The sequence below is a fragment of the Astyanax mexicanus genome, chromosome 16 (genome assembly GCF_023375975.1).
Source record: "Astyanax mexicanus isolate ESR-SI-001 chromosome 16, AstMex3_surface, whole genome shotgun sequence".
NCBI lineage: Eukaryota > Metazoa > Chordata > Actinopteri > Characiformes > Acestrorhamphidae > Astyanax > Astyanax mexicanus.
Genome location: NC_064423.1, coordinates 30,981,271 through 30,993,867, shown reverse-complemented (window position 1 = coordinate 30,993,867; position 12,597 = coordinate 30,981,271). Strand labels below are relative to the sequence as shown.

The following is a 12,597-nucleotide window of genomic DNA, read 5'->3' as shown; positions in this document are numbered from 1 at the left end:
CTTTTGTTATTAGTCTTAATATTTATCATACTAACAGGTTTTGCTGTTTTTGTGAATTAACATAAAGTGAAATAAGCGACCAAATATTTATTTGCAACAGAGATTCTGAAGTTGGAAGAGTTTTTATTTATCCAATGACATCATAAAAAATAATTCAAAACACTGTTTAGTAAATGCTTCTCACACAACACACTTTTGTTTAGCTGTCATTTTCCAACATTAAAAACCAAGCCATTGAGTTGTTAAAAATGGGGTGGAAAATATATCGCCTGTGTTAATTATTTACTGGCTGTGGACCAGTTTAATGATGTAAGTTAGTGGAAAACATTAACAGAACGCTTTAGTTCATCGATACAGTGTGTCTACTGTGTCAGACACACTCTATAAATCTAGATGAATTCCAGAGAATGAGCTCAATGTCATCATCCTATAATGATATGGTAGGTGAGGTCACTGTGGGCCTTTCTGCCTGGAACCATGCCTTTTCTCTCATGTCTACTAGTTGGTGTTCAGAAGAGATGAAACAACCTGTAAGAGCCTGAGAAGGCTGGCGGAGTGGTCGTGCTGGAGTGATCAGTAATGGATCAGACATTTGCCCTTGTTAAGACAGATAAGATCACCCTGAAGCCTGGTCTGTTAGATCAGAGTCTTAGAGCATGGTGTTATAGTCTCTGTAAGAGTTGAGTAGTAGTCTGGAGATGACGCCTGGCAGCATGAATTTGGTGTAAAGCAGGCGTCTGGCTTGCCTCGGCCTAGAACAGTAGAGTCTTTATGGGTCCAAGCATTTGCAACTGACCCAGAGAGAGACTGGTTTTGGACAATACTGGTTTCAGGAAAACCTGACCGTCTGTGACCAATCAGAGGAAAAATAGTGGGTTTAGAGTTATCTAAAGAGAAAACTAAAGAGTAAGGAAGTTCTTATTTAACAAATGTGCCACTAGATTTGTATCCTTGACAACAAGTCTTAACCTGTTAAAGCAGTATCAGAGAAAGGCTTGAATTATCAGTGTTCCTCAAAGAAATGTTGAACGTTTTCATATTTCTCCCTCTACAGTTCATAATGTTATTAATTGTTTAAAGGAATCACTATTTGCCAACACAATTAGTGGCATCACAAATGGCACTTTAAAACTTTACTGTGCAAAACAGAATCCTTATGTTAACTGTGTCCAAAAGTGTCATCAACTTCTCTGGGATCATAGGCATAGGCCACTGGAATGGACAATCACAATGAAAATGTGTATTATGGTACTCTAGATCTATTTTGGAAGCAACAAATGCCAAAGTGTTTTCAGCAACAAGTCTAAAAGCCATGGTCGTGGTATGGTATTACTTCAGCACACTTCTGTGATGGCATTTTTTAATGAAGATTTAAGCTTGTAGGATCACTTCTATAATCATCCCCCTTGCCTTAATGTTTTTGCATTGGTTGCTTTAAAACAGAGAGGAACTGTGAGTGGATCTAATTTCTGAAAGGATCTCAAAGAAGGCTTGCTTGTGCCGAAGTACTGTCAGTGGCCCTATTGGGTTGGACAATTCTGAACTTCTGAATTCCGCCTTGCACTCTGAAAAGCTAATAAAACGGCTGTAGAAGACGTGCAGGCTTAAAAGGAGCAGTTTCTTTCAACCCAAATAAATGTCCCACTGCTACTTTGTGTGGTCTGGGAATAATCAAAAAAGAGTGGGGTTGAAAATCAACCATGGCTAAAGAAAGGGGGAGTTAAAAAAAAAAAAAAAGAAAGAAAGAGCTAAGCGACCGTGATCTCTAGCTGCTGAGATATTTAACTACAGTGCACTCATTTCCTTCCAGGGGGGAGGGAGCTGAGACGGGCCTGCTTTGTGTAATGAAGTCTGGCATCCTCTCACTGCACTTCATACTGGTGAAAGCTCTTTTGCTTTTGCTATCTGAAGAACAGGCTTCAGACAGGCATGTTTTTAGAATAAACCACCCTTAACCCATCGCCCCAAGAGAAAGACGTTATGTCAAACATTGGGTAATTAAATCAGGGTGTTTGAGAGTGGGTTTCACAATCAGTGGTAGCATTGCCCAAACTGGCTGATAAGGGTAAACCGTAACCGGATCCGCAGGCAGCTTGGATTTTCTTTGGAGATATTTTGCTGTCTGACACACAAAGGAGAGTAAAATCATTGGAAAATTAACCCCCTGTCAGGCAATACATTGTGATTTTGTTCTAGATTACAAATAAACACCTAGTGCTGTTTACCCAGTGATTGTCTTTCTTTCTAAGGAGTGCTTATTTATTCATACTTAGCCCTCATGTTAAACAAGAAATTTGTTCTAGCTAGAAATTGTCTGATTGTTGTTTTTGACTGCTGATCATCCTTCACTATGATTGGTTGATCTCTGATAGTTATCAAGGATGAGCCTGAATGTCACGAACCTTTTTTAGACAAATTCAATAATGCATCATTGTGCAGAGCTTTTTTTATTTATTTATTTTGGGAACCGACCACATTTAAAGCTTAATGAGCTCTGCACAATTAGCTGTTTTGTGTGGATAGGGGTCTTCGTTAGCACTTCTGTGTTGCTGTGCTAATAGCTACTCACGATATTTGCACTTTCAAGAGGGAAATCCAGTTGTGTTAATGGCTCCTACAGTGAGCTTCGCCTTGAACTGCTATAATGCTTAATAGATGAATATGATCTAAACAACTCTTAGGATTATATAATTTGAGAAATATTCAATCAAATCAAAGCTTCCAGTTAATCACTTGGGATAGTTGATTATAGTAAATCTTATCATTGATATTGAGATACAGCTGAAAAAAGAGCAAATGGAAACTTTGAGTCAGGTATGTTTCTTGTAACAATCTTTTTACCCATAAAGTGATATGGCACCTAACCACTGGGAATATATCACGCCAGCCCCTGCAGACATGTAACATAGACATACACTTGAGTGCCTTGCAGTGTGGGTGCCCTACCCATTCAGCTTCCCCTGTTACTGCCCTCAGTCTCAACCCCAGCCCAGGTCCCAACACAATAAGACCGGCAGACATGATATCATGCTCTTTCATGAACCAGAGAGACGCTGCAGATCAGACTACACGAGACGAGTTGGCGCTCACTCAGGAAAAGTCTGGAGTCTCTCTGCTGGTTTTTGCAGTGAAAATCGCCTCAGGCCCAGGAACCAAACCCTATCCATCATAACCCTAACTCCGCACAAGAACCGCTCCTTGGAGGAATTTCACCAGTGCTTTGGCTGCTTTTTGATTTTGGAAGCTTTGGCTTGAAGGGGAATCTGGAGTGATTTGGAATCATTGATGTGCAGACAAACTAATAATGGTGGTTGATTGACTTTTTAAATGAAATGTTGATTTTTTTTTAGATTTTATTTATGATAGTGCTGATTTTTTTTGCCCAATTCTAATGAATCTGCTGAAGACAAATCTAATGCTTTCTTTAATACTTTATGGCTGCATCTAAGATTATTTATGATAATCATGGTTGCAATTACCATTATTGACCACATCTCTTTTTTTTCTCTTCAACAGACCACCAGGGTTAGCGGGCAGCCCGGTCATCTCTGATATCTCACTGATCCGACTCTCTCCAGGCGGGACGGGTGAATCACCATTCAGCCCACCACACCCCTACGTAACCCCTCATGTGGAGCACTACCTGCGCTCGGTCCACAGCAGCCCAACGCTCTCGATGATCTCAGCTGCTCGCGGCCTCAGCCCTGCAGATGGTGAGTGCACCAAGACAGACAGCTTTTTATAATTCACTTACATTAACTCATTTTTACTTGCAGTTATGAATTGTAATTGCTTTGAGTGGTGAAGTCTAAAGGAGTATAAAGCCCCATGTATTGTGATATGAAGCAGTGGAACTGTACTGTGGAATGATGATGCTTCATCCCTTTACTTTTAGGATGAGTTGGGAAGTTGGGGATGAGATTGGGTGGTGATCATCCAACATCCTGATCTTGTTAGCGCTCTCTGTCATCTATCCAATCAATCTTTAATGCAATCAAATCCTCAAACAAAATCAGCATGAACTCTTCAGGAAAAAAAATGAGCGGCTGTCCCAATACTTTTGCCATGTATAATATAAATATATGTATAATAAACAATGTATGTATATAACATATACAGTAAATTCTGTATTATCATTACATCAGTAGAATAAATTTATCTTAAAATGATAATATAGTTTATCACAATAATTTGCAATATCGTGACAATAATCTTGATAATATTGGTTATCGGGACCGGCCTAAGCTGCACATATTTAAGTTCTTTATACACAGCTATATATATTATAATTTTTTTTAATACTGAATTTGAATTTGAATAATTGACAACCTAGTTAAAATGCACATCCCTATTGCTTGACTGTGGAACTGTAGGACAGTGATTTTGTTCAAATAAGGCAGATGAGATTCCTGCAACTTCTCCTTTGGAGGTCACGCATGGGAAGCATGTGGAAATGAAAAAAGGTGAAAAGCGGCCTGGTAGAATTCTCCCTGACGTGCTGACACTTCTCTCTCCGCAGCTGAATTACAATAACAGGTTGAGGCGAGCAGGCCAAATAGCAGGCCAAATAAATCACCTTTTACAGTCTGTCAACAGTAATGTGTCTGCGCTTTTAAAGTTAAATAAGCAGCGCACAGGAGATCCCGACAGCGATAAAGCTAGAATAGAGAAGAGGGGGAGGAAGGAGAGCGAGAGAGAGAGACTGGAGCCTATTTTAACCTGAATGAATGCAGATCGGCAGACGTGGCCTTGAATGTGAGATGTTACTTGCGGATACAAGTAACTGCCCCTGTTCTGAATCGTAGCTGCAGCCAGCCCCGGCTATTCAGGACACTGTTATTGTTGGCTTTTATTTTAAGCGCACATTTACTTCTCCACAGTAATATATAGAAATAATAGGTTTGGAAGTAGATTGTGGATCGTTTTTGGCCAGGGGTCGTTTCTGCAGAGTGTAAATTGTGCTGAGCTATTTCCATAGCAGGACAGAGCCAGGACTACAGAAACTTTAGAAAACACTTTACAGCTCCTCAACTTCATGTCTGCAATTCTGCTTAGACATCCTTTCTGCTTAATTAAGTTTAAATAACATTAAATACACTAATGAAAAAAAAAATACATCTGTTAAACTAACCTCAGCATGTCTTGTAATGTCATGTAATTATGTGAACATCTCTGTCATTATTATACTGCCTTATATGGGTTAATTTTACCCAATTATTAAAAAACACTTTGCCTATAGTACTTTTCTTAATTTTGTTATAATTCATTATCTTACATTTTGTTTAAATCTACTGCCTACTTTTTTTTAAACTAACTAAAATATGAAATGTTTTATTAATTGTGATTTGCATTCAATGCTAATAATGCACCACTGAATTGCGGGATAGGCAAATGGGGATTCCAGCATTACATGTGAATGTGATTTCTGCCAGTTTTTTTGTCTATTTACATGGCCTTCTACATGGCATTCTAGCCAGATGCTGCCAGTCATAATAATAATTGCCACCCATTGCACTGTCCACTGTAGAGGCTATTGCCTTTTGTGCTGTTGTTCCAGGAAGCACACAACACTTTAAAATTGCTCACTAGATAAAATCTCAAAACTTATATAGATGTGGGTTTTCCGAGACATTAAAGTGCCATAGATCTGCTACAATATACGGGAGATTCCTAAGACTTCCAGGAGAGGTGGGATGTGGGATCTACTACAGCAACATTTCTGTGAGAAAGAACAAGCATGTCTCAGAAGCTCTCCCCAGCCCAGGAATTCCAGTTAATTCACAGCGGGCTCCCTCATTTGTTTTGCCACAACACACTGGACCTCAAGCACACTTAGAGCTAATTGTCTGTGAGAAATCCGTGGAAATGTTTTCAAGGTGTACGAGGCAGCATTTACACACACACATGCGTGCATGCAGTCGCTAACGCTAACACAGACATGTTTCTGAAAGCGTAGCAGAAGCTCCAAACACTCACTATTCAGGGCTTACTGTATGTAAATACGAACCATATGGGGAGGTGCTTTTAGTCTGTGTAGAGCAGCTTTCACTCTTTCAGTCTTATTGCTCCTGACACTTAACAGAATTTTACTGAGTGCAGATGTTAACACTGACCCGCTGCTGTAGCACTGGTCTCTTTTTGCACTGGACATGTGTGAGAGGGAGACCACAACACTGCCTTTATTTATGAGTGGATGGAATAAGAAATACTTTTTTTAATTTTGAAACTCGTGTTTCATTATTTTTCATAATGAAATTTCCTCAGTTTCCTCAGACTGGACACATGGAAAGAGGGACACATATTTGTGAAACTAATAACGATTGGATTTAAAAAAATCTAATATTTGGTGATATTTTAGATACAAATGTCACCTTGATCAACTCAGACATGGGAAAATGGCCATATACTGTTTAAAAATGATTTAAAACTGCTGTAATGTTTATACTACCCAATTTGTTGTTTTATAATTGCGAATCTTGCACCCTTAAAAGCCATGAGGCCTCCTGCCCTCTCAATACATTTGAAAACAAAAGTGTGTGAGTGTATAAAAATGTAAGTTTACTTGTATTTGAGGTGATGATAGGGGTCCTTTCACAAGGAGAAGCTTTGGACTCCCAAACCAGTTCAGATACTGTATTTAGCCTGTTGCATATGTTTGGAAATCATTAAGGCATCAGAAAGCTCATCTTATAACAGTTCACAAATAGTTAACCCTTCAGAGGGCTTGATTTGTGCCTGATCTGGAGCTTCTTTGACGATTTTTCTAAAATTGTCTGCAAGTAGGATATCAGGGCTGTTATAAGAATTATAAGACTGCTCACACTTGCTTCTTTCCCACACAGTAGCCCATGAGCACCTGAAGGAACGCGGCCTGTTTGGACTGCCCCCTCCTCCTCCCGGTGCCAGCTCTGCCGACTACTATCACCACCTGATGGCCAGCCACAGGAGCCCGTATGGAGAGCTGCTCATGCAGGGGGCCGGAGCCTCTGCTGCTGCCGCCGCCGCCGCCGCTGCCGCCCACCTGCCGGACTACATCAACCCCATGGACGGTGAGTTACAGCAGAGGTTACCTGCAAATAAAAGCATCATTCATTACATCTCCACACTGAACTGCAACAAGCACATATTCTAAACTTTACAGTGAAGCCTTTTGTAATGAAATTATGATAATATTATATATTTTAATTTAAACATGGAAACCATATTCACAATAAAAAATTGCTTATTTATGTTGCACAACCGGATGGTTACATTGAGCTAGACAGGCCCCTTTACCAGTACTTGGCTTACTTCATCTTTCCAGTATAAAAGTCGTGTCATGTCTTCATCATTTAACAACAAAGCATTATTTACAAATTATATAATGACATTTTTGTATAATATGCTTCAAATAAGATTTTAATTTGAACTTCTATATTACCAAAAACACACTTCACAAATAGTATATTTACATATCATGCTAACAAGAACACTTATTTATTTTAAGCACATTATTTTTCTTAATGCATCTCATTAAATGTTGTGAACACGTGGCAAACTTTCAATACATCCAAACTCTTCCTCAGGCTGTAAGGTAAGCCCTGCAATGTACAGTATCCCCCCACTCTCTCTGCCAGTGCTCTGTATAAACACATGTGGGACAGACTGAGCTGCAGTGACATTTATGAGAGTGTTTCCCTCAGAGGAAGGTGCGTGTGTTTAACATAATGAATGCCTGCTTTCATCCACCACTTCCTAAGTCACCTTAAAAGGGGACAGGCCGTCTGGAGGAGAGGCCGGTTCTTTTAGATAGGGTCCTGGAGCTTTCACATGCCACGTCTGTAGCGTCATCCATCAAAGGCTGTTTAATGAAACTGGCCATCAAGCACACTGCATGACCTGAAATGGAGATGCTGATGAGGGAGCAGAGGTGGCGGTGTTGTGCCCAGTTCACACTGGCACAAAAGGGGCTCATAGTGTACCCTTATCACTGCCCTAGACCCTGAAGGGAGAGAGAGGGGGGGGGGGGCCCAGATGTTCTGACAGTACAGTGTTCCAACAGTTTGATTTCTGTGGTTAACACTTTCAGACACGCACAGAGATTTTTTTTATGTCATATTTACTGATGTGGACAAATTGTAAATCATTAAAAATAAAGCAGATTTGTGTTGTGATTTTTTAGGTGCAGAGTCAAAGATCATTTCTGAAGTGGTTCCTCTGATTAAACACTGTGCAAGAGATGTTCTCTATATGTTTTGGTTTAATAACAGAAGGCTAGAAAGTTTTTCTTTGCTTGGGTGCAATATATGATGGTTTATGTGCTCAAAACTAAGCTCATCAAATAAGCTGATAAAATGTATACTGGGCAAAACAGTCCAGCTCACATGCTCAGCTCACATCCGCATGTGCCAATACTTCGGTTGCTGAGTGTAATAGGGCAGTTGGTCCGAGCTGCATGTGCCAACACTCTGTTTGCCAAGTTTTATAGGGCAGTCGGCTAGAGTTGCATGTGCCAGCACTCCAGTTGCCAAGTATAATAGGGCAGTCGGCCCAAGCCACATGTGCCCACACCTTGGTTGCCTAGTATAAACCATATGCGTCCCATTGCCTGAAGCTGATGCATAGTCTCTGCCAGTGCTCCCATACACCAGCCAAACTTGGGCTTATTCTTCGTGCTATCTGGGAAGGTTAAGTAAAGAAAACACTTGTTCAACTTCTGAAATCTGAATGGTGACCAGAGAACCTGAAGGTAGTAAAATAACAAAATAACATACAGTAGCTTCCTGCCTCTCTCCAGCACTGAACAAACATTTGCTTGGCCCTCGCAGCACGGGTGTACAGCGAATCCAAACAACCGCCTTCTGAAAAAACAAACAGCAAGGCATCCCACGTTTCTCCTCCACTCCTTTACTCCCTCTCTCCATTCTTCTCCTCCATTCACGCTCCAGCTGTCTCCCTCCATCCTCAGTCTTCATTGCCCTGATGTGTGACACGGCCGACCCACTCAAAACCCTGCGCTGTGTTAAGGCAGCGAGGCTGAACAGCTCATTAGGCCTGCTCTGGGTTTTGGCTTTGATCCACAAACCATCAGTCACCGCTTCTGAGCTTCACTCAGTAACTCTCAATAACCAGAGGAGGTGGAGAGGGGGGTTCCTGTGAGGGTCACACTGTGGAGAAGAAATGGAACAGTCGCTGAGAAGAGAACGTGGCATAGACATGATTGACAGGGTCGGATATGTGTTCATTATTACCATCCTCTAAGATTAAGCACTTCAGAAGTGTTCTGGATACATGTAGTGCAGGCAGGTTGTTCAGTCTGGGATGGCTTGCTACAAATTTACTTTTAATACTATACTATTTTCATTTAGTGATAATTTAAGTTTTCTGGTTGTGCCAAGTAATATTTTCAACACTGCATACAAGTGCAGGTTGTACTATAATCTGAAAATAAAATCATCTTATCATATTTTTCTGTCTTAAACAATTTTAAAGAAGAAAGTAATTTATTTTTTTTAGATCAACCCTGCCAGTTAGCTGCCACACACTGTTATGTTGAAATAACAGTTTATATGATCACACCGCAGTACTCCATATATAAAACTACATATAATCACACTTTCTTTTTGCTCTTTTTTTTTTAAACAGAAATGTACATGGCTTCATTATTCTGTCATACATTTCAGTGACTGGCAAAATCAAAGCAGGACTGTTTCATTGTGGCTTCAAGAACACTGACTCACAATTAAAACTTGTACATGAGAGCTAACAGTACTTTATAACTTGAAGCATCAAACTGAATCTTTAACAAAAGCCTTCCACATTCAAGATACTCTGATCATCTCTGGCAAAGCCTTTTACCAGCAATACCCTTTTAAAATGGAGGGTTTGGGGAACGTTGGTAACAGGGTGTTGGTGCGTGTGATTCCAGCAGCTTTAGCAGTCTCTGCTGACATAAATCACTGGGGTTGGGGTAGGGGTATCAGGAGGCCCGCCTTTCCATTTGGCCATTTATCAAGGGAAGTGCCACATTAATAAACACATCTCCCCCGAGGAGAGGGCATAACAGAGACAAATACCAGTGCCAAGGCTGAATGGGCCCGTCCCACATGCTCTTAAAACCCACATTAACACCAACCAAATACCAGCATGGCCTTGCTGGAAAGCCCTTACACTAAAACTGTGTAAACTGTGTTGGGATAAAGTTATGACCTTTACATATACAGGCTCAATGCCTGAGTTTTAAAGTTTATAATATAAATTAGCAGTTGATTGACATCATAATCCAGCAACAGCACTGACAATCAAATAACAATTTAACAGCAGAGATAGCCTGTTTTTTGTGCCAACCTTTTAGTTGTACAGAATCAATCATAAAATGGATTTTAACTGTAAAAATGTAGCTGGTGTATTTTTAAAAATTGTGATTCCAGTGGTGTTCTAGTTATATTAATTTTGAGATCATGAAGGAGTGATCATATTGGTTGGACCCTAGCATCAACAAGACTCCAGGACACTGTACAGTCTCAGATGGTTATGGGTTCTAAACGCCTGTTTGAGACCTGCATAGTGGACTGAATGTTTGAAATGACAGAAAGCCATTAGCTCATGCTAAGAGTAATGGCTTTCACAGCTACAAAGCTGGGGGATTACTTATTAGCGCTGTGTTCCTTGGGGAAGGGGCGCGCACACACACACACACACACACACACACACACAAACACACACACCCTAACGCCAGAGCAGAGGAATGGTTTTTGTAAGGCTGCTTGTGTTGGCACTGCTTGTGATGGAATCATTATGGACGTCCGGTTGCCAGAGCCTCTGGTTACAACCCCTAATCACACACACATACACACACATGCCTTTGCTTACACCAGCACTAATGCCCGGCACCTGTTGAGCTAACAGCCTCTCCGTATGGTTTCTCATCACACTATGCCTCGCTGAAAAGAAGAGTTAAAAATGAGGAATGTTTCCTTACAAAAGCTGATCTGCAAACATACACACACACACACACACATTCACACTGTCTCTGTAGGCACACAGAGTTAAAATCAATTCTGTAAATTGCCCTCATTAAACAAACCGATACATGCCTGCAACAGTTGATTCTTATCTAAGTAATTACAGTAAATTATTGGGAATGATTAATCATCCCGAGTGAAATCAGAATGAGGTCACCGCGAGTTGAAGATGAAGAAGATAAAGATGCATCATTGTACTTTCGTAATTTCATTTCATTTTAGCTGTTACCATATTCAGTCGGCATATTTTATTTTGATAATCCCTCCCAGTTTATCAACTTGGATAGTGGAGATGAAACTGGGATTAGAACCAATCTTAGGTTTTGGTTTTGGGTCTACGCAACTGTGAGTGTTAAACTTTCAGGGAAAAGTGTATGTGCTTTATATCTCTAATAGCTGACAGGGACTATTGCCAACCAACATTTTAGTGGTCTTCCTAAAAATATTGCTAGTACATTGTGATGTTTACGTTATTTTTTGGACAAGGCATCACTAGACTTATACTGACTTGGCAAAAGTCATGGGATAGCAGTGTGTGGTTTGGAATTGCCAGCAGCATCTATGAAAGTTATAAGGTGTTATCCTGTGAGTGAGTTTGAACACTGGCCATGGACAGCACAGCAGATAGTAATGATTGTGATTGGTGGTGTCTGGCTAAAATTGTCTGTGCAAAGTGAAAAAGGTCAGTCCAGTGTTTTTTAGCTTCCATGTACCATAGAAAACCAGGGTCAGAGTATTTGGTATCCAACCCACAACCTTGTGATCTCCCACAAACTCCAATTGAACTATAACATCTGGCATTCACGTAGTGTTTGTCTAAAATATTCATGTGTAAATTACAGGGTCACACGTTACAAAGTAAGGTTCACAAATAACAGTATTTACAAACTTAATAAACGTTGTTAAATAGTTAAGTAATTTCTCAACTAATTATTGATTGACAAAAGTTAGGACATTTTTAAACAGTAGAGAATAATGTTCATATATTAAGAATGTTGTAAATAATAATAAATTGAATTAAAAAAATTAATGATTAATAATGTCATTTAATAATTAGTAGATATTCTGTCATAAGTATTGTTTATTAATGTACCTTTTTTGTAAAGTTACACCAGTTGCAGTTTTCAGTATATTCAAGTATCATATTAAATTGCCTAGTTATATGTAATATATGTTAAATAAAGTCTGGAAAAGTGTTTCTAATGGAATTAAATTTATTGTAAATTGACATTGATAGAAAGTTATTGTTGTTGTGCAGAATTTATTGGGCAGTGTTCAGCATTAAATCGAACAGAGAAGATCCCAAAGTGTAGGCTGAACTCTGAGGCTGCTGCACAATAAAAGTTGATGATAATGCCCCCACATAATATAGGGGGTAAAAGAAGCTCAGTTAAAGACAAGATAAGTGTTAAAATAATCAGTTAGCTGTTTATTTACTCAGTTTTGCATTCTGTGTTTGTGTGGCTGCTTGTTCTGTGTGGAGTGGATTTGTGAAGCTGTCCACACCGTGAGCCTACAGTACACACCGTCTACTGTATTAGCAGAGGCTCAATCTCCAGCACTTATTGATAGGGCTGCGCTATTTCCAGGGGGG

At 39.9% G+C, this 12,597-nt stretch overlaps 1 protein-coding gene across 2 annotated transcripts in view; it reads left to right on the top strand.

The window, feature by feature from the left end:
* gli2b (GLI family zinc finger 2b) overlaps window positions 1-12,597 on the top strand; it is a 202,334-nt gene that overhangs the window by 170,601 nt on the left and 19,136 nt on the right. For both annotated transcript variants that reach the window (XM_022669946.2, XM_007231763.4), the window contains 2 exons: window positions 3,517-3,713; window positions 6,843-7,049. In XM_022669946.2, the coding sequence (XP_022525667.2) occupies window positions 3,517-3,713; window positions 6,843-7,049 (404 nt within the window). The remainder of the gene's footprint in view (window positions 1-3,516; window positions 3,714-6,842; window positions 7,050-12,597) is intronic.